This window comes from Chanos chanos, chromosome 10 (genome assembly GCF_902362185.1).
Source record: "Chanos chanos chromosome 10, fChaCha1.1, whole genome shotgun sequence".
NCBI classification, from domain to species: Eukaryota; Metazoa; Chordata; class Actinopteri; order Gonorynchiformes; family Chanidae; genus Chanos; species Chanos chanos.
The window spans coordinates 19,561,781-19,589,680 of NC_044504.1; the positions used below are offsets into that span (position 1 = coordinate 19,561,781).

The 27,900-nt window shown below is 44.2% G+C and overlaps 1 protein-coding gene across 1 annotated transcript; it reads left to right on the top strand.

The window, feature by feature from the left end:
• The first annotated feature begins 68 nt into the window (after positions 1-68).
• On the top strand, positions 69-27,879 carry peli1b (pellino E3 ubiquitin protein ligase 1b). Its single transcript, XM_030786177.1, has 7 exons — positions 69-420; positions 16,174-16,436; positions 20,542-20,671; positions 21,586-21,687; positions 23,030-23,227; positions 23,644-23,832; positions 27,158-27,879. Exons 2-7 carry the CDS (start codon positions 16,357-16,359, stop codon positions 27,725-27,727), a joined length of 1,269 nt encoding a protein of 422 aa, XP_030642037.1. The 5' UTR covers positions 69-420; positions 16,174-16,356; the 3' UTR covers positions 27,728-27,879.
• Positions 27,880-27,900: the final 21 nt, after the last annotated feature.

Consider the following 27,900-nt stretch of genomic DNA (forward strand, 5'->3'; position numbering starts at 1 on the left):
AGCCACTACAACACAAGACTACACATTCTGTTTATATTCAGACTGCTGGTGAAGATACAGACAACCACACGTCTAAAAATTTAGTTCTACAGTAGAAATTGTTAACTCCAAGGAATCCAAATATAGCTGAAAGAGCTATACAATTTTACGCGTTTTTTTACTGTTTATAGTGCAAAACGTTTTAAGAAGTCTCCAGACCTGCCTTTGTTAGCAAGTTAGCCAGTTAACGACATTCACCAGCCCGCAAGCTTGCTGGGTTAGCAAAAGAGTGAGCTAACACCAGTCTTACTGAATAGTTTATTGTTTTCAACAGCTAACTCCGCTAACTGGGTTGCCCAGCCAGCTCGCTGAATACTCACAGTTCCGTTTCCAGAAGGAGGTCAGACAAGAGAAAGAAGAATCACGACACAGTATAAGAAGGTAATAAACCATTGGTTTTGTTTAGAACTGAATCACCTGTATTGCTTGTCTTACCTACGAATTTCCCTCAGAGTAGCTTGGCAGTATTATCACTCCATTGTTTCACTCTCGATTTCACTCTCGGTATGTACCTTTATATGTTGACAGTATTTATCCTGTGTTATGATATGTTGGTCAAGTATTCGTACATGTCAAGTTTAAAATGTATCGATCACAAACCAGCGGGCTGACATTGTGTCGCTAGGATAGTTTTAGAACCAAGCTGGCTAGTTAGCAGTCAAGAGTGACCTGGCTGCACCCCATCTAGTGTTTTACATTATGTACATTTATTTTAATTGTTTGTACATGTTTGTCATCACACTAGCTCACTTTATGTGTATAAATTTAGATGCGTTTGTTATCGTCTGTGGTTTGTAATCTGAACAGGGCTTTTATGCTACACAGTGAACTCCCTCAAGACAAAGACAGCACTGTTGTGTTGTCTTTGAAACGACAATTTGAGTGCTTGTATGTTGTCATAAAACAAACACTATTTTTGCAAATATCATTCTGTTCGCCAGTTCGCTGGGCACTTTGCCATAGACACGAGCACTGGTAACAACCCCTTTTGTTCTTCAGTAACTAAAAATTTTATGCGAGTTGGGCATAGAGTTTGTTGATATAATGGTAATACGCCTTACAATGAAGCTTGCTCCAGGTCATGTTGTTTGATTGCTTTGTAGTAGACCGTTCCGTAGTTGTTCCGTTGATTTAAAAAGCATAAAGTAATTTGCATAGTCAGAACGCGTCATCCGGGCTGAGCATCTGGCTAGGCAAGTATTGCCTTTGTCCTTTGGTGACATGATGATTTGAATCACTTTTGTTGACACCCCAACCGCCGGCTATTAACCGCCCAGTGAATTTCGCTTTGTGAACAGCACTATAATGCCTAGAATCTTTGTATTAACGCTTATTTTCTACTGTAGATTCATACTTACCTTTTTCCAATCTATCCAGTGGCCATGAAAGTCACTCCCTGATAGCCTATGCTCAAACACCTTTGTCATCACTGGAGTCTCCATGTGATTTGATTGCGTTTTAGGAAGTTATTTACAATTTCCCCTCCTAACCGGGGTTTTCGTCTCACATTGTTTTTGAGTTATACAGAATCTGTGATAATTGTCTCCTGAATAAGATAGGCTACTGCTTCTCATAATTTTTCCTTTTTATTTTTTTTTCCAGTTTGACTGGTTCTTGTTATTGGTTTAAATTTGGCAGAGTTCTAATGTTCCAGACATCTTGCTGACGTCCTCAGTAAAAGTCAAAGCTTTTTCTATGTGGCTTTTCTTCCCTTTTGACACACAGAACAATTCAGGTGTTATCACGATCTTTAAGTCGCTATGACAGTATTCTTGGGGCCATACAATAGATTTTGGCTTTTCATTTTAGTATTTTTAAGTAGCCATATCCATTTATCTATCTGCCAACTTTTGTTGTTCACACTTTGCTCAAAGGTTTAAGGCAAGAGAATGTGTAGTTTAATATCGGTGTCATCTTCTCTTTCAGTGCTATTAGAAAATCAGGGTGAATAGTGTTAAATAGAGATGTGGTTGATGTAGCTGAGAGCCAAACTACTGTTGGTGTATCAAAGCTCTCGCCACAGGCAAACCCAACGAAGCAGCACTCAGCAGTTCACCATCAGCACAGAAACCAGACACTTACACAATCCAGTATGATATCAGATAACTGCAAGTTTATCTGCTGGTTTAATGGATGGACTTGGTTGAGTTATCTCTCTTCCTCCACTCTGGGCCAAGCCTTCCTGCTCTCACAGTGTTCATTAGTGCTTCATCACAGGCATGATCTATGTACCCCCCCCCCCCCCCCCCCCTTAATTGTTGTCTCTATGCTCTTTTTATGCTGGACCTTAGTGATTGAGTCTACCATTTTCTGTATGCTCACAGCCTGTGTCCTGCCTTGTGGTCCACCGCAGCTGAGGAAAACAAACAGAAAGGGTGCATGAGAGGTGTGTAATGTTCTTCACCTTTGCTTGTCACTATTCAAGCATGATATAGGCCTAGCCATTAAAAGGTAACAGATGGTGAAATATATGGTGCTGTGGAAGTCCGGGAAGGTACTGTTGTGGGTTGGGTTGTTGTTCAGGAGCCGTTGAGGGGAAGCCCTGTGTTCTATGTTGGTGAACATGATGAAAATTTGGAGGATTTTGTTTATTTTGAAAGTAGGTCAGACGCTGGGTACATCAGCTGCCGTTTTTACTGGTGCAGGAAAAAGAGGCGTTTAAAACAAGCTTTTTTTTTTCCAATGCTGGTTCAGTTTAGGTCTGATAGTAGTTCTCTCTTTCTCTGTCTCTTTCGTTGTCTCTCTCGGTCTCTTTGCCACATACATTTAGTCACATAAATGTATGAAGTGATTTTGTTTTCAGTACAGACAAAAGTCGAGGTGGGAGACATACTTTTTTTTACAAGTTATAAGAAACTTTGAGACTAGCTATGTGATCAATATCTGTAGCCAGTGTCGTTTCATCTCGGTGTCAAAAAGCTCTTTGTATCGTGTTTATAGTTCCTTCACTTTCAGTAAACTACAGTCACTTGTGACCTGAAGGTAGTGTACAGTGTAGGTGATTATGAGCTTGTCTGAATATTTTTAAATCTGAACATGATGGTGGGAAAAATCCAGTGCTTGGGAAATAGAAGTCACAGCACTTTGCTGGATTGTGATATCTTTGTCCCTGAGCTTGTAGCAGCTCTGCACACTAAAGGTCATCCTTTTCACCAGAAGTTTAATGTGTAGGCTCAGGTATTTACACCTAAAAGTAACTTAACCACTTTGCAAATAACATCCCTCTGTGGATTTTCCTTCCTGCCACCTCGTGGAGAGAACTTTTCAACTTTAAGGCACTAACAGCCTTTTTCTTAATAGCTGTCAGGCTCATTGTTGGAAAAGGTTTTGTGTGTGTGTGTGTGTGTGTGTGTGTTTCTGTAGATAACGTGTGGGGCCAACTTACTTCTGCTTGCGGTGCACTTTCTCTCAGCATGGGTAGCTTAGAAAAAAAGACGGGTCTCTGAAACATGAAACCAGTCATGTGAACGAAAGGGCACCACAGCCCTTGCTCTGCTTCAGTGCGATCCATATCCTGGTCCACATTTCCTTTTCCTGTGTGGACCGATCTGGCATCCCCTTTATCCCCTGGCTGCGGTCAGCAGGAGCAAGTGTTGTCTGATTGTGTGCAAATCCACAGTTCACATAATTAGCCTTTGCCCTGAGAACACTTGACCCTAGTTTTGGAATCAGACCTTTGTCTGGGCTGATCCAAGCTTTGTCATTGAGCCTTCTCTGCTCTTCCACCCAGTCATCCAGTATATATTCTCCTCTTGTTGTTCATTACCACATTATACAGCATAGCCCACACCCCCCACCCAAAAAAAACACACAGCAAAACAAAAAAGTACACACACACATATGCGCGCCCACACACACACACACACACACACACACACACACACACGCACGCACCATCACCTCCTGTAGCCTGAGGAGATACAGACATTACATCATGTGACAGTCTGCCTGGTTTGTGGGTCAGTGTGGTAGTTTTAGGGAAAGCTGCCATTGTACACTCTTTCCGGAAGTTGTGTGCGAGTACAGGGTTTGGGGGTCCGTACTGAAAGCATGAATGCAGACTGTGGCTGTTTGTTTCTCTCCCCTACTGCTGTTCTGTGTTCATGTCACTGAATAATTAAACAGCTTCGGAAATTCAAGCCCCACCCCACCTCTTTTTTTTCACCATCTGTCAGCCGTTCATACCCAGTAATAGAGCTGAATGCTTTAGCTCTCGGAGGTAGCAGTGGCTATGGCTTACTAGGCCTGTTTTGTCTGAATTGCAATGGTATGGTGAAATTACATGCTCAAAAATGTCATTTTAATTTTGAATTTAAGCCCTCTGTCAATGGTAAGCTATTTTCTATGTATCATTGATGGTACTGTTCATTCATTCATGTTCATGACTCAGTACATTTTTTCTGTTACATAGTCAAACACAATGTCATCATTTAGCATTCATTCTCTGTAGTCCATACCACTCCCCTCTCAACTATTGTGTTGTGAAGGTTTCTGTTTTTTTGCAGATTTAAACTTGGTTCCCTGTGGGACATTTCGGCGCTAAATTGGCTTACCTTGTGACATTAATTTACTGTTAGTGGAGAACCAGCTGTGGGACTGTTTCAGCCCCTCTACTCCACAGTGAGAATCACTCCCTCTTTAGGGTGGAGGACTCATGTGTAATCAGAGCCAGATGGACGGGTTGTGTCTGCGTGTGTGTGTGTGTGTGTGTGTGTGTGTTCATGTGTGTGTGTCTCCGTCTGTGTGTGCGCTCTCATGCTTTGATACACAACCCACCTTCCCTCTCCTCACACACACACACACATGCACACACACACACAGACACACACACACACACACACACATATATATATATATATATATATATATATATATATATATCAGACCAGAAATGGGCTGACTTAGAGTGTCTAAAGGGTGTGGCGAGATAGGAATCAGGCCAGATTCAAACGTGTATCGCAAAGTCAGCTGATTCCTTGTAGCCTGACATATAGAGTATCTAACATCACTATGGTTCTCTATAGTTCTGTGCCTAAGGGTTAGCCTTGCACCCTGAATTGAATAGTTATATCGTTAATTCCCTCTCTTTCTCTTAAACAAACACTCCAGAGTTCAACGCTGGCTCAATAAATGGAGACTGAGTTCGGTTCCAGAAAGCTTTTGTTCCTCAAAGAGTGCCTAGAGCTAATTAGTGGTGGCTGGGAGCCCTGTGTGAACGTCTAGGCCTGAGCCTGTGTGTTTAGGCTGTCCAGGCTATGTTTTTCCTGAAGGACCCAAACAGGGCCCACGGGGATTAAACAGCCAAAGGGAGCAAAGGAGGGGCAATAAAACTACCCCCAGAAATCTTAAGAGTGTATAAGCGTGCCATCCCCCTCCTCACCTCATGCTGTGGTCAGAGAGGGCGTGTGGAGGGTAACTGTGCCCTAAAGATATGACCAGATGAGAGCAGACCAAGCTTATTGCCCTGGGAAGAGTGCCATTTGTCTCTGGGCTCACAGTTGTTCTTGCATTTTGTTTGTTTGTTTTTAACTTTTTTTTTTTTTACTTTGCCTTTTCTCTTTTCTCACAGGAACGGAACATCATTCCATTACTTTTAAAGAGACATTTAGGTAAATAAATAAAAAGTTTATAAATTCAAGTGGAGGCTTTTTTCTGGAACACTGGTTAGTTCAGAATGATTTGTTTAACTCGAAATGACTGATGTTTACCTCTAATCTGATCTCTCATGCGCCCCCCCCTCTTTCTTAACATCCTGTGAAAAATGATTGCTCATTTCTGTATATCTTACTTGTTGCATAAGCTGAATACTGTGACAGGTTGAAAGTTGTGGGATATTAGACGCAGTGTGAGTTTCACTTGTGATCTCTGAGGCCAGCACAATTTGCATTCGCCCTCTCAATACAGGCCAGTGCCTGGTTTGACTGAGCTTCATGACAATTTTGCATCAAACCCCTGAGCTCTTGGTATTTTCACCTACTGGTATATCCATCTTGGTTCAGCTTCTCCTCTTGCTTGCTTTCCTGGGGAGGCCTCGGTGAGCCTAGAGTTTCTGACTGGGTGACAAGAACATGTGATCTGGGCTCTCTGTAGTCACAGATTAGCCCTGGAAGTACGAATTGCTGAGGAGGAATCTAAGAGAAAGTTTTGACACCGTGTCGTAGATTATATCAGGTTTTTTTTTTATTAGACATAAGACTTTCGTGTAAATTCAGACTTCAAGGGTTATGCACCTCCGAGGAACACGGTGGTTAGTGAAAGACGCAGTTAAAGGGTACTCGTTCTGCCCAGCTGATGTGATACTTAGATAAACAGGAAATAGGCTGGCTGCTCCTTTTCTTGTGTAACTGTTCTCCTCTTGTTAGCAGTACAAGTATTTTGTTGACACGCACTTTTGAATTCTCATATTATGTTAAGCTGAGAGCCATAAAGAAGCAAAGAAATTTGCTTAGCTCAGATTCAAAGTAGAATTTTTCTCTTTAAGCTTGACATTTTTACAAGCTTATGTGCAATTGATGTGATGTTATTTAGAGGTCCTGTACTCTCTCCACATCTGATAAGATCTCGTAGTGTCTCTTATTTATATGTGTATATTTATATACTTTGAGCCAAATATTTGTGTCACTCTACTTAAAAACCAGTGTGGTTAACAGTGCATTTCACTTCCTGCTTTTAGTATGAATATGTAGTTCATTATGCACTCATGATCAGTGACCTCACTCACTGATGTTTGCCTTGTGTAGTGGATGTACAGGTTCACAGTAATGAAACCTAACCAGTCTCACTTGATTGAATGGGCAATGACACCTCTGTGGTCTGCAGCGTTACTCCTTGAATGTGCAATATTGAGGTTATATGTGTGTGAGAGAGACAGAGAGAGAGACAGAGAGAGAGACAGAGAGAGAGACAGAGAGAGAGACAGAGAGAGAGACAGAGAGAGAGACAGAGAGAGAGACAGAGAGAGGAAAGTGTAAAAAAAAAAAAAAAACCTAGCTCATACATATGGTTATAGTTCTAATGCTGTCACCAGACAGGGAGATAGGCTTTCTCTCAGTTCAGAACAGATCTCTCTCTCTCTCTCTCACACACTCACTTACATACTTTAGTTTTCCCCTGATCTGTAGCCTCCCAGGGCAGTTAAGCCAGGATCAAAGCTCCTGCTTAGAGAAGTTTGAACAGGAAGTTCCCCAGTCCCCCACACCCACAGAAACTTTGCCTGGGTCTCTGTGTCTCTGACTAAAACAAATACATGTCTAGCCAACCTCAGGAGATGAACAAGGTAATGTGCACCACAGTGTACTCTTCCCTCTTCCTTTTTCTATCTGTCTCATCCATCTCTCTTTCTTTTTCTATTACGGACAGTCTGGAAAATGACTGCTCTCTAAGATGATTGGAATGTTATTTTCTCATTTCTGACCCTCTCCACGTCACTCAGTCATATTTCACATTACTCATCGTAGTACAACATGAAAGAAAGGAGAGAGGCAACCGCCAGGCAGAGGAACAACACGCATATCGAATTGTTGACCTCGTTTTTTTTGGGTTTTTTTCCTACCACGCCTTTCTCGAGCTGACACCCAAATCGATTCCGCCAGCGTCGTGCACCGATCCACATTGCATGCAAAACAATCCATCTGCTCTCATCCCTCCGTGCAACCAAACCCACTCATGACCAGATCAAGGTCACTCTTCACCAGCCATGTTAAACACTACCTCAGTGCTCTGGGGATGTTGTCAGTATTGTTTATGGCTCAGCGCACTGGCATAGACAGGATCACTGGACATGTTCTCTAGCATTGTTCTGTTCCTGTATAATAAAAGTTCCTGCATACTGTCTCCTCAGTGTGCCAGTTAGCAGCCCAGTCAGCTAAACCATGACAATCATCTGGAGGGTGGAAACCCACATGAATTTTTTTTTTCCCCTCCACTCACTGTTTGTGAATCCACACATAGCCAAATGGCTCCCGGATCCACGTGGCTTCAGTTCTCTGGTGGTACATCCCTCTCGTCTTTGCTTAGCAGCTGTGTATAAGGCTCAAGCTTTGCGCTCAGGGACTTGGTATCGCTGCAGCTGCTGAGGTTTTAGTGACTGTGGTGGTGGCTTGACACAGACGGTGTGTGGCACACGTTTCTCCTCAGGAACAGATGCCAACACAGGGTACAGATGTGGGTTTTGTACTCTTTTTCACCCTTGGTGGATCTAGACTTCTCATTTAAGACTTCCTTTGCCATGAACCAATTTTAGTATGAGAAGATCAAGCTGATCTAACTCCTTCATCTTGGTGGGTGCTTTTTAAACATCATGAAAGCAGTTTTTTCTTTTAAGGTGACAATAAGTCAAGTTCTAATTGACAGCAAGGCACTACTAAAACTTGGAATTTGCAATTTAATAAAAACTTTAATTGACTTTTTTTTTTTTTTTTTTAAATCACAGGCATGGCGTGGCCTTGAAGGTTATTTTTTGAAGGTCTTGCCTTTTGTGGTTTTGCCTGAAGGAGCTTTGATATCCTTGGGTTAAGATTCCATTCCTCTTACCGCGGTATGTGTACTGATTTATGTAGTTTTGTCAAACTTGAAAACTCTTTGAGTTGGATTTTTCTCCCTTTTTTTTTGCCTGTCTTGCTTTGTATATTTGACTGATTACTCAGTCACTGAATATACTCAGCCCTTCCCATATTCGTTCAAGGGAACAGACTGATGTGAACTTTACTTTTTTGCCAAGAATCACACCCTTTCCCCCTTATGCTGACTAGCAGCATTAAACGTAAGGAACTCTGAGCCAAGGGTCTGTATTCTCTTTCTCTCTCAGGCGGAAGCAACACAAAAGCCTGCTTGTCCGGGGGAAGCTAGGTTTCTACAAAGGTCCTCTTCTCCTCTCTGCATGGGTGGGTCAGGAGTGCCCACAGACCCACCTTCTTCACTGCATGACTTAAAACGTCCAGTCAATCCAGTCATTTCTTCCCTGAGAAGTTGATTCTCCAGGAAGATGATAAATGCGGTTTTGACTTTTTTGTTTTGCTCATAGTTGTACCCAAACTGAAGACAGATATTGAGTGCCTTATGTTAAACAGTACCACATTCTCAAGTACTGTGATTCCATGCTGCTGGGCAGGGCACTGATTTGAACGGTTATGGCCTTTAAGAGACATGGCTTTTAGCTCAGTCCTGTCGAAACAAAGGCCTTATACTGTGTTGACACTCGAGTATAGCCATGTTTTTGTGCTCAATCCCTGATTTTACTTCGATGTAGATAATAAATAATGAATATTAATTAATGCGTAGAACATATATTGATTTGACTCTGCAGCGGTAATACCAGGGAGCGTGGTTGCCAGTCCCTTGTTCTTGCTGAGAGTGGACAGCAGACAATATTGTGGTACCTGTGAATGGCTGTCATTGTGAGAGTGCAGTGGATGGGGAGCGGAGAGACTGAGGCCTCTGATATGGTTTCTCTTGTTTCACATGAGCTCATGCCCTCAAGTGATCCACTTACACAACACACGAGCGGCAGTTCTCAGCCTGTTTGTGTTTTTTCCCTCACCTTGGTGGAATCTGACAAGAACACACATTGGTATTTCCAATCTCTGGCAGAGGAATGAGGACTGTATCATTTCATTACACTCTAAAGGACAGCCTCTCTTTTTCTCTTTCCCCCTCTTTGAGGTGAATGTACTGTACTTCTGTAGAAACAGCATGGATAGACTTGCATTGAACAGTGTGGATAGACTTGCATTGAACAGCGTGGATAGACTTGCATTGAACAGCGTGGATAGACTTGCATTGAGTGTGAGAATTAATGGAAGAGACTGTCATGGAAGCTGAGGTCATTTCATTTAGCTGAACATCTCCCATTATCTGGACATTTAAATGATGCGTTTGCATTCAGCCATTTGAGCTGCCAATTCAGACCAGAGAGATGTGTTTGTTTGTGTGTGTGTGTGTTATAAAGCCATCTATCAGGATACTGTGAAGAGAAATACAACCCATCCTGGGCCTGGGAACCAGATCGTTTTAATTCCATAAAGAGGTTGTCTGGCTCTGACGCCATAGATTCTCAGAAGGGGATGGGAGTGCCATGCAGCTGTTGGCACAGGCTGGCATACTAAGGAACAGAATAGCACAGCTGGCACGTTACCACGGCAACCCTGGCCGACAGCTAATCCAATCCGTCCTTGGTCTGAGTCCATTTGTGGAAGGGAAAAGTAAGCCAACCTAGTGGATGTTACTCAGACTTAAGCCCAGACACACCAGTAATACGAACTGGTGTTCACAGTAGACATGTAGCATGTTCATTACTCATACTTGAGCTTAGTGCAAGATAAATTCCCATCTAATCAGGACTCAGATGAGTAATTATGAGGCGACAGTTTTTCTGTCAGTTGTTGGGAGTTGAACTGAAAGTAAACGTAAGCAAGTTTCGCTCCTTTATGAGCCAGAAGAAATGTTTGTGATTCCATAAAAATGAGTCTAGTGTTCTAAAAATAGAATGGAGAGTCTTGACCAGTTTGGTTGTATTCAGCTGATAAAGTAAGTGGAGTTTTTCCCCACGGAAAGACGAGGCATGTTGTGGCTCGCATTCCTGTCACAACTCCAGCATCTGGTGCGTGGATTTTAAAAAAGAGTCTTATTTGATGTTTGTCAGGCCTGTCTTGCTCCTCCCTGTAGATTAGAGGACAACACACCGTAACTTGGTTGCATTTGTGACAAGGAACGAGTGGATGAAAAGTCTAGAAGGAGACTAGGAGGGAGGGGTTGAAGGAGGAGTAGAAAACAAGCCTGTTTTTGGAGAAAAAATATTTCAGAACATATGTAAGCCCGATAGAAACAGCCGGGGAGAAGCTCGACTGCCCTGCCCAAAGTACCAACTGAGTTCTGTCCGCCCTGTGTTCGCGCGCGCGCGCGTGTGTGTGTGTGTGTGTGTGTAAGCCAAACTAGGAGGCGTGACTGTTTATGCTTTTACAATAGATGGGTGTAGTTTAACGTTCATGAAAAGTGTCTTCTGCGTATTCTCTCAGCTCTGTGAATGTTTTGTGTTTTTAAAACAAAAAATTATAAGCTTTCAGATAACCATCAGTCGACTCAACTGTAAGCACAATGCAAAAACACACTCATAGAAATTCAGATCCTTTAAAGAATCAATTTAGACAGTGGATGAGAATTAGTTGCTAAGTAAACAGTGTGTAAGGAAAAAACAAGTTCAGCTCTTTTCCTTTCTTTCATTCGTTTTCTTGTAGAAAGTCATGAGAATGGAGGGATGTGGTCGAAGTTCTTCATCTGCGGCTGCTTAGATAGCGCTGATGATCTTTGATGTGAAAATCAGTCTGAAACCACAAAGCCGCTTTCTCTCATAGAATGTAGCCTTTTCTTTTTCTTTCATATAGCCGTGTTTATGCACATAGTTTTTGGTTTCATCTTCCTTTAATAACGTGCGTTCTGTTTAAAGAAGTGTGAGAGTTTGTAACAACGGTTGTTTTAGGCTGTTTCAAAAGCTCCCGAACACTGACAACCTGTCTGATTATTTTTTGTGTAATGTAAAACCAGTTGTGAAAGTACAAGCTGTATAGACAAGGCATCAGCTTCACAGCAGCTTGTGTTGGGCCGAACCCTTGTTCTAGCACTTTCTGCTCTGTCAGTTGTTGGAGGATTTGGTTTGACTGTTGGCTTAGATCACCAGAGAAGGTCTAACAGCATGCACAGCAGGGTGCACAGTCATGTGTTGGTTATTTATTGATCTAATGTCAGGTGACTCATCTGGGTGACCCTCTCAGCACTAGAGAGAGAGAGAGAGATCTAGAACAGGGCATGAATATTTACACATTCAGGCTTTCCTCCATTCCTTTGACTAAACAGTCGTGAATTGGTTTCAGAGCGTATTGTGAAACCTTTTTCTGTCTGTTTTTATACCTTTCTCCTCTGAAGTTTGAGTATCGTTCTTGTGTCTTTTGCGGAGCAAAATGTGCCTGTGTGGAAATTTCACTGACACTGAAGTTTCTATTGCCTCAAGACTATCTCCACTGGCCCAGTCATTCAGAGTGGGTGGATGGGCCTGTGTATGGAAACAGTGCAATGATATGATTTCTAAGAACAGGATGACCGTGGCACTGTTTTTATTAGCCACACTGGAACCCTCTAGCTTATGATCACTCTTGACGACTTCCTCAAGTCACACGCTCCCAGACACGCACAGGCAACCACACAGGCTCTGCCGGGGGACTGACAACATCAGTAGAATTGGAGGAGTTTTTGAATTGTTACCGAAATATTCTCGTGCCTCTGTCCAGGAGAGTAGAGATCATCATTTAGCTTTGACTGAATTAATCCAGAAATCAGGTATGTAACTGGTGTTTCTGGAATCTGTGAAATAATGTTTGTGTTTGGCAGTATAGTCGATAATGTAAGGGGGTGTTTTTTTTTTTTTTTCATTTTTGTTTATTACTATGCTGTAAAACAATCTTCCAGACAGAGCTTTAGGAATCAGTTTAGGCAGAATTCTTGTGTGACATCATAATGTGCTTGAACAGTTCATTGTTAAATCTTGGTTAGCTCTCACACTTGGAGATTCAAGTAACCTGCTCTGAGGAAGTATAGTGCGTTCATCATTCTCATGTTTGTGTTTTATTTTCTGTGCATTTGTATGTTTTTTCCGTATATTGGTGTGTCTTTCCGCATGTTTGTATGTTTTCCTGTATGTGAGGCTTTGTCCGTGATTGATTGTCAGGGCACTTGTGCTGTATAAGAGGAGCTGTAAATATGGTTTGTGAGTTCTGGACCTGTAGGGGAGCCAGGAGCTTTTTTAGTATTGCATGTCAACAAATCTTTCATCAAAGTGGCTTCTAAGAGCCTTGAAGAGGCCACAGTGATTGTGTTTGGTTAGATTAATCGTCCTACCACTGTATGCTGTTGCTGTGCACTGTTTTATTGGTTGATGGATTCTGAGATTAATGGTTAGATTTGGCGCTGTCTGCTTTGGTGTTCCCTGTACTTTGTCTTTATGCTGCACATGCTTAGAGCAGTAATGGTTAATTAAGTTGTAATACAGTACGGTCACTCATTGAGGTCTACTCAAGGAAAGTATGTCCGGATGAAAGCGTGGGCACTAGGGCTCTGTTCTCATGTGGTGTTGGAAAGTCTGGTTGTGAACTAGTTTCAGTGTAGACCAGTTTCATGGAAAGCTCTCATTAAACTGTAGAGTCCCTCCTCCACTCTAAATTGCTTATATCCCAGATGCATCGCTCTACTGTCAGCGTACATACACATACAGACAGTGGGATGAGTGTGGCAGCAGGCTGAAACGGGAGTACCAGGCCAGGGCAGCCCAGAGGGGGAGGGGTGGGAAAAGGGGAACAGGAAGTATGTGAGGATGAAGGAAGAAAAAGGAGGGGTACGTGGCCACAAATACTCATTCATCTGACTCAGCACACCTAACAGACAGAGAGAGAGAGAGAAAAGAAGACAAGAAGAGAGGTGTCGGAGGACTTATGTTAATTATGCCCTGATACATTGCCTTATAGCTCATAATGATTTTTGAAGCACTCATACCTGCAGTACACATCGTGCACACACACACACACACACACACACACACACACACAGACACACACACACACACACACGTGTACAGTAATGTCTGTCTCATTGTGTGTCAGGGGGAGTATGACTGCCTTCCTCACAGAGCTGTCTCCCAGGGGAAGGGACCTGCATTCCTCAGGCTGTGCTAGTGTATGGCCAGGCTGGGCAAGTGTGTAGAGGCACTGTTGTCGAGGCGATGATAGCTATGGGGTCAGCTCAGGCCGCTTTTCGTCTGCCACAGATGATACATATCTGTTTATTCCAACAAGTGTGAGAGAACTGCATGCTTCAGGGATTTCACTGGAATTTTGCTTGACCATCAGAACCAGTTCTACAATAGCTCTGTGGCTGCATGTGAATCATTTCTCAGAAACAATGATCTATGATAAGCTTTAGCCTTGCACAATCTTAATAAATACAGGCATGTTGCCTCTAGGCTAGCTGATCTTAGATCAACACTTGTGTCAGCGTAACCCTTTTTTAAAACTTAGTGGAAAATTATGAATTGTTTCCTAGTCCTTACACGTATTTAATTGTCTGAGCTGATATTAAATGATCTCTCAAATGACACAGTTGGTTTAGTTGCAGGAGTTATTTATTTATTTTTTTTGTAATGAAACAGTAATGTGCGTAGCACTGTCGTGTTTTCATTTGTCACTAGCTGAGACACTTCTCTCCAGGCTGTTCTTTCTAGAAGTCCTCCCTGCCTCACACCGCTGTGCTTTGAATCTTCCACTCTCAGACATCCAGAGGGCCAATAAAAAGACCCGTCTGCCAGCTGGTGGCTACAGTACCGCCTCGCTCCGCTCTGTGCATCAGTGCTGTCTGATATGGCAGGCCTTGGTGATTGACTCCATGTGGAGAGCTGAGTGCTTTCTGAAGCTGATTAGTGATCAGTCCCCTTGTGGAGTCAAACCCTTATAAATGCTTTTGCTGTCCTCAATGCTAACTTTGGACCATGGAGAGTGTGTAATATACAAACTACAGACTGATGTTTTTGGAATTCATAAGATTTTGTGGAATTGAAGTAGAGATTAATGGTGGGTTTTAAATTGTAACCAGTTTCAGTGATATGAATGGATTTGGATTTGTATGTGTGGTAGGGGTGTGCGTGATGTGGACCTAGCCTGTACCCTTTCTCCTCATTGATCCTGCTGTGTGTTGAGTGGATAGCTGATGATGGAGCATATGGTGTGGGGCTTTTTAATGTGTCTTCTTAACAAAGACCAGCACTAAGGCTGTCAGGCAGCCAAGTAGTAAGCCTTCCCCAACCCTCAGCGTCCGTCTTTCCTAAATCTCTGCTCTTAGACCTGGGTCTGGCCGCTGGCTCCCAGGTTCAGCCACAGAACTCCATTTCCCATCCCTTATTTATGGCAGGGAAGTGGGGCCGTTTTTACAACAGGTCCCGAGCGGCACATTGGGGCTTGTAGGAACATTTTGTTTCAGAGGAAGTTATGGAGGAGATTCCAGAGGAAGGGAGTGTGTGTAAATTCCCAGTCTTGGGATCTCTCCCCCTCGCCTACACTCCGTCTCATTGCCTCTCGTATCCACGTTGACCTGCAGGGACCGTGAGCTGCAGTGTGGGTTTCCCTCCCCCCTCCACGACAGCGGGTCTGTGGATGTTTGACTCACTGTGAGTGTTTCAATTGCTAAATGGGCTGTACCTGCAGTCTGTCTCTGCAGTCGTGCCAGTATCACAATCTTTTGGAAATTATTTAGAGTGATAAAGATCTTATCTATTCTTTATCTGTTCCATTAGATCACTTTCATTCTGAATGAATGTTTTTTGTTCTTCATTTTTGAACAGTTGACTTACACTCTTTAGAGAGCTCTTTGTGTGTCTTTGGATCCTATTAAATTCAGCTGTAGTTAAATTGTACAGTAAACTGTAGTTTTCTAGCAGAGGGTCCATAAGGTTGAGTGTTATGCAGGCGTTGTGTTGTTGGAGGGAGGGGTGCAGTGGTAATGTTGACTAATTTCCTTTGTCAGATAAGCTGATGGAGTGTCAGGGAGCCCTGTCTGCAGAGCTAACTTCAGTAACAAGGCTCAGAACAAAGGCCTGCATATAACACTCACTGGTTAGAATGCCAGATCACCAACCTGCCTCTCTGATGTCTTGTTTTTGCTTGTTTGCGTGTATACATTGCCTAGTGAGATTGTGTAATAGTGGCTTTTGCATCGACTTCAGAAGTATATGATAAACTCATACTCTCAATTAAGCTGCTTCAGATAGTCTTTTTTTTTATCAAGGAGGATGGATGATTCAGTTGTACTGCTGTTGTATTGCCGTTTACGCAAAACACAAGACAAAGCACAGAGCTGCTTAACAGATGCTTGCACTGAAACTGGAAATTCACTTTTAAACATGGTGTGGCCCTTTCTGGTTCACAAATTATGAGAAATAATGCCGTTTTTCTTGTCCTGTATGACGCTGAAAGCTACTCATATCAGTTCTGTCCATCATACAGAAGACAAGGCAATTACAGTGTTGCTAATGTAATATCTCTGTCTCCTGCCTCTCCCTCTCCCTTTCTCCCTCCCTCTCTCCCTTCCTCCCTCCCTCTTCAGGGTTGGTGAAGCAAGCAGCAGTGGAGATGATGATGATGATGCTGATGACGATGAAGAGACGCAGCTGAGAGCAGGCGTTTGTGTATATGTGTGTGTGTGTGTGTGTGTGTGAGAGAGAGAGAGCGTGAGTGAGTGTGTAATTCTGTAGCGGCGGGAGCTCTCCCACCCTCCACAGTCGTGCCCATGTTCTCCCCCGACCAGGAAAACATCTCCACAGCCTCCACCAAAGTGCCAGTCAAGTATGGAGAGCTCATTGTACTGGGGTAAGGAGACTACAGTGTTCTCATTCTCTTTTGACCTTTCCACTGTTACCCTTGACCACACCACTGTAAACTTTGACCACACTGCTGTAAACTTTGACCAGGTTGCCTGGTTAATAAGGTCTCAGTTAATTCCAGTGTTAAATTGGCACGTGTGTCAGCGGATGTGTGTCTATGTGCGTGTGCATGTGTTTGTGTCTGTGTGGTTGTGCGTGTGTGCATGAAGCTCTGTGTGCATGTTTGAGTCTGAATATACGTGTGTGTTAGGTCAAATACCTGTGTTTATTTGTGTGTGTTTTTTTGTTGCCTGTCAGCATAACCTTCACAAAAGATGGTTTGTTGGGTCTGTTTTTTTTATCACACAATGGAGTCCTCATTCAAAGGAGTGCTTGAGGCTAGAAGAATGAATATTGCATGTTAAATACACATACGAAAACAGACCTGTAACCAAGCAGACTTTATTCTGTGGTCCTTTCATTGTATTACAAAGGAACATCAACATATTGTGCTGATGTGTTGGCAGCATGAGGGCACGCTTGAGTGTTGTTCTGGTCGTTTTAGAAGCCTGCTCATCCTACATTGTGGTGACAGGTCTTATTTGTGTAATTTAAGCCTTTTATTAAGCATTAATCTTACTGAGGCAACAATTTTGGTACATTAGTATAATGCTTAAATCGTGTTGTGAAGACATAAATATTATAGTAATGAGGCAGAAAGAAGTTAGATGACTTTATTGTGGTGAGGTGTGTGCCATTGTGGAACAGTTTCTGTCACATTGTGGGAATAATTTGTGTAACTCAAAGGTTTCAATGTAATTATGTTCATAATACCATAATGGTGATACATTGTGATGTGTTTTATAATACAGTGTCTCTGTTGTAGGAAGTTTGTGTATGTATTCTGACTGTGCTATGAGGACATTAGCATAGACTGCTCTGTCTGACCTCCTCTCTAGTTAGTGTGGGCCAGTGAATGAGTTCATTCTGCTGTGTGTAAATCAGAGAGAGAGACTGGGCTGCTGACCCGCACACACCTACCCCCCTGTGTTATGAACCCATTCACACACAAACTTTTACCCACTCTCTCAGCCTTTTTCTGTCTCCCTTCTTCTGTCTCACTGTCCTCAGGGAAGAAGCAGTGCCTCCCTTCCACCATCTAAACCCTTACGTTGCACAAGCCTGGTCTATTGCCCCCCCCCCCCCGTCCCCCCAAAATCTCCCCCCTCTTGACGTTCCTCCCAGCAACAGCTGACAAAGAAAGACTTCCTTTATCTGCCTCTGCCTGTGGGCCTGTTGATTCCTAAGTCCTTCACACACAGCTAATGCAGACATGGAAGTGCTATCAAGACACCGCAGAAATTCCCTCCGCACACTCACTCACTTTTTTTGTTGTTTGAATAATATCCTTTGATTTATCATTATATGATTTATATATATATGTGTGTGTGTGTGTGTGTGTGTGTGTGTGTGTGTATATATATATTTTTTTTTTTTTTTTCCTCCCTTTCCGGCCTTCGTTGCATGGAAAGTTTTAGGGCTAACATGTTAGTAACTTTCCATACTTGAACCACAGAAGAGTCATTTGGTGGAGCATATGGTGGAAAAGTCCAAATCTGAGATGCTTTGAATGGAGGATTGTTCAGGCGAAAATTGTGTTTTTACATTGGCATGTTTTGTAACATTGCAATGTTAATGACTTAATTTGCAGGAATGTGAACACTAGATGTTTGTTTACTGGGGATGGTACATTGGTGTGGGGTGTTAGAAACTTTGCAAGGAATGTGGCCAATGACGTCTGTCGCAATGTTTTCACTAAACTCGTGTCAATTCACTCCAAGACCTCATTTAATAAAGCTCTTTGGAGTCCTTTGACTCTAGCATTTAAGTGTAGTGAAACTATCATTATTAATCTCACTACATTTAAGATGTGGCCTGTTTTTTCTGTGGTGCCCACATACACATATGTGGTTTTAGAGGTAGGGTATTGGTGCAAGCTGAGTATAGTGAGAGTGTGCAGGTGTTAGTAATGTTGTTTATTAACTGTGTATAGCATTCATGTTGGAAGAACATGAATGGTCTTAACATTCATGAACATTTCAGTTTTGCGCTTGCAAACCAGACAAGGAATGTTGTTCTGCTCAGTTTCCTGGGTGGCACAGGGGTGAGGGAGAAAAAACATTACATGCTGGACAGTATAACCAAACTGGAACGTGTGTGTGTGTGTGTGTGTCTATGGAAGATGCAGCTGTAACATGGCCTACAGAAGCTACACTAATTAGGACTGTGACATCCCATCAGTATTGCCAGTCACATTATCCCATCCGTCCATCAACTGCCTGTTCAGTCTGAGCCCTGAGTCTGCCACGCAGACGCCTTTAGCCCTTCACTATGGTTACCTTTCTTACTCTTTACTACTGCCGCTTCACTCTGTTGGACTGGTTACTACTCGGGGCCTCACCATGGTAACCACACAGCAGGACAAGGGAGAGAGAATGTGAGTGTATGTCCTGCTGAGAAGACCCCTGCTCTCTCTCCACTACTCTGTCTCCTAAGAATCAGCACGGTCATGGATGCTACTGTGTAGAAAAATCAGCCCTGGCTTCATATTAATGTGATGAAGGATGCACCTTGATTGCAGTTGAAAGATAGTGAAACGATATTGAGGTTGTGGATTGAAGAGTGCAGTAGATGTAGAATCTGTTTATATGAGAGCTGGTCTGAATGCTTAACTATCTGCTGATCTGCTCATCTGATTGGCGTTGATTGTGTACCATGACCACGCCTCTCACTTTAAGCCAGCGTACAGGAGTTGCAGTTAGAAACTACCACAGACCTCTTCGGTGTTGTTGTCCAGCTTTGATCCCAGACGATAAAGAGCTTGTCATCAATCTTAAGCCTTTTCTGCTCTTTTTCGTGAGAAGCATTCCAAGAGAAAAGAAAAATGTAATAGTCTTTTTTCTCTTTTTTTTACCTTAAATAGTAAAGATGTACTAGAGATTTGCTATTTAATGTGTTGACTGTACTGTTTCTGTGCTTGGATTGACTGCTGACTGTAGTGGTGTGGTGGTGTGGAGGTGGATTGACTGCTGACTGTAGTGGTGTGGAGGTGGATTGACTGCTGACTGTAGTGGTGTGGAGGTGGATTGACTGCTGACTGTCGTGCTGTGGAGGTGGATTGACTGCTGACTGTAGTGGTGTGGAGGTGGATTGACTGCTGACTGTCGTGCTGTGGAGGTGGATTGACTGCTGACTGTAGTGGTGTGGTGTGGAGGTGGATTGACTGCTGACTGTCGTGCTGTGGAGGTGGATTGACTGCTGACTAGTGGTGTGGTGTGGAGGTGGATTGACTGCTGACTGTAGTGGTGTGGTGGTGTGGAGGTGGATTGACTGCTGACTGTAGTGGTGTGGTGTGGAGGTGGATTGACTGCCGACTGTCGTGCTGTGGAGGTGGATTGACTGCTGACTGTAGTGGTGTGGTGTGGAGGTGGATTGACTGCTGACTGTCGTGCTGTGGAGGTGGATTGACTGCTGACTGTAGTGGTGTGGTGTGGAGGTGGATTGACTGCTGACTGTAGTGGTGTGGTGGTGTGGAGGTGGATTGACTGCTGACTGTCGTGCTGTGGAGGTGGATTGACTGCTGACTGTAGTGGTGTGGTGTGGAGGTGGATTGACTGCTGACTGTAGTGGTGTGGTGTGGAGGTGGATTGACTGCTGACTGTAGTGGTGTGGAGGTGGATTGACTGCTGACTGTAGTGGTGTGGTGTGGAGGTGGATTGACTGCTGACTGTCGTGCTGTGGAGGTGGATTGACTGCTGACTGTAGTGGTGTGGAGGTGGATTGATTGACTGCTGACTGTAGTGGTGTGGTGTGGAGGTGGATTGACTGCTGACTGTAGTGGTGTGGAGGTGGATTGACTGCTGACTGTAGTGGTGTGGAGGTGGATTGACTGCTGACTGTAGTGGTGTGGAGGTGGATTGACTGCTGACTGTAGTGGTGTGGAGGTGGATTGATTGACTGCTGACTGTAGTGGTGTGGAGGTGGATTGATTGACTGCTGACTGTAGTGGTGTGGAGGTGCTGTTACACTAATGCTCTGATTCTGGTCTACAGGTACAACGGCTCTTTGCCTAATGGGGACAGAGGCAGACGCAAAAGCCGCTTTGCCCTCTGCAAGAGGCCCAAGGCCAACGGAGTGAAACCTAGCACAGTACATGTCGCCTGCACCCCACAGGCAGCTAAGGTAACCAAACTCTCTCTCTCTTGCGCGCACACACAGACATAAATGCGTTATTCAAGCCAATAGAGGCTTAGACAAGCAGCATTTGTGAGGTGTTTTTATGGGACCATTCAATCATTCTCAAACCTCAATGTCCACATTTTATCAATGAACACGCGGTGGAGAGCCTAGCCAGTATATGAGCTCCCCTTGATGACGTTTAAATGTTTCCAAATTAGTAGCTTGAGCTAAAATGCAAAAACACCCTGGAAAAGTGAATACTTCCATTCTAGGCCTATGATTTGATGGAAGACTGGGCTTTTCCTCTCTAAAAATAATACAGAAAACTCAAGTAATGACAGAAAGGCAGGAAATCTTACAGACACGTTTTACACCGTCAGGTGCGGCCTTCTCCACCTCTTGTCTAGGGTGCTGGAGTTTAGGGCCAGTGTTTTCAGCATACACCTTTTTATAAGATTGTCTAAGGCTGTGCACTGATTGAGAACAGGTACAGGAAAAAGTGGTGCAGGGGAATACGCAAATGGGCGTGATACAGAGGTTCAGCAATCACGTCCCACAGCCTGCACTTTTCTATTCACACATCTGGACACAGTTGAGTATGAATGACTCCTCTGTGGCTATCTCCTCCCTTTGTAACCACAACAGCCCTGAAATCCCTTTAAATTCACTCTCAGCCCTGACCAGCTGCCTTCCATTGTGTTTCAGAGCTTCACTCTTACTGTTGTCCTGGGTCTTGGCACCAGAAGGGCTGGGCTTGGGGAGACGTTATGTGGCTGTCTAGTTTAACTAGGAGGGGTTCAGTATTGTTTATTTTTAAGAGCATAATGGGTTTGAATCTAAGTCAATTTGGTTTCCTCTATTTTTGTCCTTCTCTCTCACATCATGTTCTTATCTTTTTTTTTTTTCTTTCCCTCCAGGCCATAAGCAACAAGGACCAGCATAGTATCTCCTACACGCTGTCTCGAGCTCAGACGGTGGTGGTGGAGTACACCCATGACAGCAATACAGACATGTTCCAGGTACCGCTGCTGCCTTTGCTTTGTTTAAGAGCTGTAAACCAAACCTGAGATATACACAGGGAAATCCAGTTTCCATGCCAGTCTTCCATAGACTACAGTGGAAAGTTTACACAAAAAAGTTACTTAGGTGTGCACATTTTTAAGTCAGATGCTAGTCATGCAAAAAAAAAAAGTAGACAGTTTGCTCTCTTGGTTTTGTAGTAGGCCTGTTTTGAGATTGTACTGCAGGCTTTTGTAGCGGGCAGGCTATTGTCATTTTCTTTTAATGGTTTGGAGGGGCTTCAAAAAAAACAAAAAGAGAAAGAGAGAGAGAGAGAAAACTTATTGATGACTTTGTGTGCCCCATTCCAATGTCTATGCCTTTCATGTCTTGCACAGCATTCTGTATGTAGGCTCTAGTGCTTGGCACTTCATATATTATCATGGCCTTTCCTTTGGGCAAGTGCCCGTATTTAAAAATCATTACAAAGCCGCTAACACTAATCACTTGGGTGGGGGAAACCAGATTCTCTCTCTCTCTCTCTCTCTCTCCCTCCCTCCATCCCTCCCCCTGTGTTGCCTTCTACCTGTCCTTTATCAGTGCAGAGTGATACCAGTCACTGAACTCAGAGCTCAATTATCTTATTATTCTGCTTCCACGCAGAAGTAATTGCCACAATAAATCTGTACTTCCCTCCATCCATCCTCCTCTCATCGCCACTGTTCTCCTCCTTTCACACCTCATTCTCATTCTGCTCACTGCTGTATTGACCTGGGCAGGCTGTGCTCTGCTCCAGGCCTGCACACACAGCATTCTAACCAGCTCTTTATCACCCACAGTCCCATTAGTCTGGACCAGAAGACCATCCCCACACCTCAGTCTACCCTGACTTAAGCTTGTTGCTATTCAGAGAGTGCAAAGAATGACTGCCTGTATCTTGTACTTAATACTTATACAGAGAGAAGAGTAGATTTTTAACATGTATGAAGGGCTTAGGTGTTACCCAGAATTCAAAGTGAGAGTAAGGGCTTTTTTTTTTCTTTCTTTCTTTCTTTCTTTCTTTCTTTCTTTCTTTTTTTACTTTCAGGATGATTTTAATGTTAATTGCCAAGAATAAGACAGGAACAAAGTACTCTCTCTCTTCCTCTTCCTCTTCCTCTTTCTCTTGCGCTCTCTCTCTCTCTCTCCTCCTCTCTTTCCCCCACTCTCTTCCCTCTCTCAAACACTAATGGACACTGTATATGCTTCAGATGTTTAGCTGAACCTGTTATAAGCAGTTCACTCTGCTCAGAGTGGCTAAACATAAGACCTTAACAGATAGAGTCTAGTTAACAAAGTGTCTCTCTCTCCTCCTGCTCTCAGATTGGCCGTTCTACAGAGAGCCCAATAGACTTTGTGGTGACGGACACGGTGCCTGGCAGCCAGAGTAACTCAGACACGCAGTCGGTGCAGAGCACCATCTCCCGCTTCGCCTGCCGCATCATGTGCCAGCGCAGCCCGCCCTACACCGCACGCATCTATGCAGCCGGCTTTGACTCCTCCAAAAACATCTTCCTCGGGGTAAGACTAGTAGCACATGGTTCTTAAAATAGCAGTGAAACCGGGGAGGGTGGACCGAGATGTGTTTCAGTGGGAAAGTGATTGTGGTCAGGATCCTAGCTGTGGTTAATGGAAAGGTCAGATCATCATCATACTTGCCGTAAAAACTAGTGATGTGACCTGAATGCTCATTGCATTGGAACGTGCAACTGTTTTTAAGGTGTTCAACTGAACTGATGTGTGATGGCTATCGCTAAAGCAAGACATCTTAGTAAAAATCATAACATACTGGCCAGTCCAGATTAATCAGGCTTCATTAGTATGCTTTGGACATCTTCAAAGTATTCTTTTGAGGAATATGTCTTGTAGTCCATTTATCTTGATCTCCTTTCTGCTGTCTCTCTGTCTATCTCTCTCTCTCTCTTTCTGTCTCTCAGGAGAAAGCAGCCAAATGGAGGACATCAGACGGACAGATGGATGGACTGACGACTAATGGTGTTCTGGTCATGCACCCTCGCCACGGCTTCACTGAGGACTCCAAACCTGGTGTGTGGAGAGAGATCTCCGTCTGCGGCAACGTCTTCACTCTGAGAGAGACGCGCTCGGCACAACAGCGTGGCAAAATGGTGAGTGCCCATCACCTCTGCCCTGTCTGACTGCTCAAAGAGCTAAAGACTGTGGGCACTAGCCTGTCCATAGCCTACAGTTATCCTCCTTACACTGCATTCCTGTTTTAAAGGAGTTTTTTGTATACCATTTCTTTATTTTCTGTTTTTATGTCTTCTTTTTAATTAATGTAACTTCATTCTCAGTTTTGGCTAAACTTGATCTGTTTTGGATGTGGTTGGATGCGGTTTTGAACTCAACCACCATTCACTCCACATCAGATGGTTTTGCATTGTGTCCTTTGGACCTGTTGCCATGCAACGCTGTCACTGTTGCGACAGCGCACACACGTGACGGGGATCTCTTGGAGTGTGTGTAATGTGATGCCGTAAGACTATCCATTGCTGATCCGTTAAGTGCGTCAACACAAAGAACCAATGAGGGCTCTTACGCTCAAAGCAGCAGCATCCAGTTAGCAGCGCTGTATCTGCTCCGTCCAGAAGCTTTGGTGTTTGACAGCTGCCCAGTAAAACATTGCTGACTGGTGACTGTGGTGGTAGCACTTTGCTTGTGTTGGCTGTAAACAGTATTTGATAGAAGCCCTTTGGGGAGTTACGTAGGACGTTGTCCACTGAGGGATGAACCAGAGGTTGAGCTGTAGAGAGAACATGAACAGAGACCGTAAATGTTTGGCAGGCATATCTGTCTTTCACACACACGCACAAGCACAAGCGCACACACACACACACACACACACACACACACACACACACACACACAGCTCAAATCAAAGCTCTCCCGGGCTCCCAGGCGCCATATTAATCTCCCTGATCACAGACAGAACAAACACTGCTCCTGTCCCTGTCCCTCTCCTGATGGGACCACAGCTTAAGCCAAACATTGGCTAAACGTTTGCCAGCCGTTCTCAGCAAGGTCTCTACATGAGGGTCTCGTTATTTACGCCGAGCAGAGAGAACTGATTAAACTCTTACCCCTCACGTGTTAATCGCATGAATAGGCAGCGATGAATTAACTAATGCTTACTGCAGGCTACCTCTGTAAATGCTTACTGCAGGCCACCCCTGTAAATGCCAAAGGCTCTCTTGCCTTATTACACAGAACACCTATCAGTCGCCTCAAAGCAGCGGAAAGCTTATCAGGTGAGGCCAAGGATCTCCGCTTTAACCGTGTATGCAGTAATGGAATTAGGCAGTTGAAACTGCATGACTGATTTGAAATGTAGATGGGTCATAATTGCCAGTCTGTATAAGCTCGAAATGTCCTGTGGAAGTTCTGCCATTTTTTTTCGCTAGAAGAACTGGCTTACTTTTTAAAACATTTAACATTTCTCCATCAAACATATTTTCCTGTTATACAGGTACTTTCATTGACCGTGATGGAATCTCATTTAGTTGTGAAATGAATTTGCATAAAGATTTCAGTTGGTAGGGGATTGGTCTGTTGGACAGAGGGGAGCAGTGGGGTTGAATGTGTGGAGTGGGAGCTCTGCTCTGGATGACGACAGGAAAGGCAGTGCTGTATAGCATGACTCCTCTACTGCTCTGTCCTTTTCACCCTTCAGGGGCACACAGATATATGCTGATGGTTTCACATTTCTCTTTCATGTCTACAGACACGTACACCCGCACGCGCACACCCACACACATATTTATACATATATATATATATATATATATGTGTGTGTGTATATATATATATATATATATATATACACACACACACACACACACACACATTTTTACATAACCAAGCAATTTTACATTAATTTGGCTTGGCATGTAAACACATGCAGCCACATACTGAAGCCTTAAGCTCCCTTTGTCCTCTCTCCATTCTCAATCTCAACATCCTACACCCATTCTCTCTCTCCGTCTCTCTGTCTCTCTCTGTCTTTCTCTCTCTCTCTCTCTCTCTCTCTCTCTCTCTTTCTTTCTCTCTCTCTCTCTCTCTCTCTCTCTCTCTCTGGTTCCCCTTCATTTCACCTCCTCCTGCATCTAATCTTTATGTACGCACATATGCCACTTATAGGAGTGTCATTTTCACCTGCCCTTTACCAGAGGGCCTTACGTTGGACTATTGAGAAACAACCCCACTGTATTATAAGCAGAAGTCTCTCTCTCTGTGATGAATGATGTTCTGTGCTGTAATTAAGCTGTGTAGGGACAGGGGAGGAGTCTGTCTGGTGTGTTAATTCTCCCCTGTGTTCCTTTCTCTGTGTGAGGGCGTTAGGATAGCCCAGCTAACACTGTCTGTCTGCTCTCTGAGGGAGCTGGCAGCTTGTGTACAGTGTATGGGAATCATCTGTGGTTAACTGAGAATGTCTGTGTCTGTGTCAGTGTGTGTGATGGTTTCCTGGCTCTAGTGATGGTATTCTCTGTCTCAGAGGTCAACACTCTGACTAATATGTCCAGTGAGAGTAGCTTGTTGTTTGCTGAGTGTGTGTGAATGTGCATATGTGTGTGTGCGTGTTTGTGTGTGGGAGAGAGAAACAGGTGTCTGCTGTGTGTTTTTCTGGATTGTCTTGTGTTTGCCCTTTGAGAGGCTAACAACAGGATGAAACGCATTACCACCCAGAGCAGAGAGTGAAATTCATTTGTCTCTGTAAGGAAACTTCTCTGGGCTGTGTTCAGTGGCTGTTTTGATTGTGAGACCACACACAGACACCCAGACACACAATGTCTGGTAATGTAGCAACAGGCTGTGAACACACACTGGACCTGAATGAAGATGTTGTTTTTCTTTTTTCAATACGGTATGTGATGGTCCATGTTTGATATGAAAAACATATGGTTTGTAGAGTTGTGGGGGCTTAATTAAAAGAAAATCGCTATGCACCTGTTCTCTTGTTCATGCTCATGGAACACACTCCTTTTCAAGTTCGCCATTTCTCCCTCTCTCCCTCCCTCTCTTTCTCTCTCTCTCTCTCTCTCTCTCTCTCTCTCTCTCTCTCTCTCTCTCTGTCTCTCTTTCTCTATCTCTCTATCCCGCCCCTCCTCCTTTACCTTGCTCTACGAACCGTTTTCTGGTGACGTCTTTCTGTATATCCAACTTTGGGTGTCTCTCAGGCCTGGCTCTGTTAGAGATGTAGTGACAGAGGCATGTCTTAAACGAATCTAATAAAACAAGTTGGGATATCCTGCCACCTACTGGAACCTTTCATTCATTACAGAACCCAAGCCTGTATCAAGCGTCAAGTCTGTCTCCTGATTTGCTTTTTTTATACATAGATAGACATAGTCTGAGCTGCTCCTCCATTCCTCACAGCTCTGTAAATGAACATGTCTCTCTCTTTCTTTCTCCCTCCTTTTTCCTGTCTTCCTTTAGGTGGAGAATGAGACGCAGGAACTGGTGGACGGTTCTCTTATCGATTTGTGCGGGGCGACGCTGTTGTGGCGGACGGCCGAGGGTCTTGCACGAACCCCCACCGTCAAACACCTGGAGGCTCTGAGACAGGAGCTGAACGCTGCACGGCCCCAGTGCCCAGTGGGCTTCAACACGCTGGCCTTCCCCAGCATGCGGAGAAAGGAGGTGGTGGACGAGAAACAGCCCTGGGTCTACCTGAACTGCGGCCACGTTCACGGTTACCACAACTGGGGCAACCGCGATTCGGAGCGGGACGGGCGGGAGCGAGAGTGCCCCATGTGTCGGGCACGGGGGCCGTACGTGCCCCTGTGGCTGGGCTGCGAGGCCGGATTTTACCTGGACGCCGCCCCACCCACGCACGCCTTTAGTCCCTGTGGCCATGTGTGCTCAGAGAAGACTGTGGCTTACTGGAGCCAGATTCCTCTGCCCCACGGCACACACACCTTCCACGCCGCCTGTCCCTTCTGTGCCCAGCAGCTGAGCGGAGAGCAAGGCTACATCAGACTCATTTTCCAGGGCCCTGTGGATTAGAGAAGCCTCCACCAAAACCCTCCATGTCACTGTTCCCTGTTCTTACCACCCCCTCATCCCAAACCAGCCCCATCCTCCGTCTCTGAGATCTGCTATGTGTATCAGACTCGTGAGACGCGCTCTCTCTCTCTGTCTCTCTCTCTCTCTCTCTCTCCCTCTCGCTCTCTCTCTCT

Excerpts from the sequence above, each read along its gene's own strand:
- peli1b (XM_030786177.1), top strand. The coding sequence starts at position 16,357 with ATGTTCTCCCCCGACCAGGAAAACATCTCCACAGCCTCCACCAAAGTG. Across the intron at positions 21,688-23,029 it reads GCAATACAGACATGTTCCAG|ATTGGCCGTTCTACAGAGAG; the intron begins GTACCGCTGCTG and ends TCCTGCTCTCAG. Across the intron at positions 23,833-27,157 it reads CACAACAGCGTGGCAAAATG|GTGGAGAATGAGACGCAGGA; the intron begins GTGAGTGCCCAT and ends GTCTTCCTTTAG.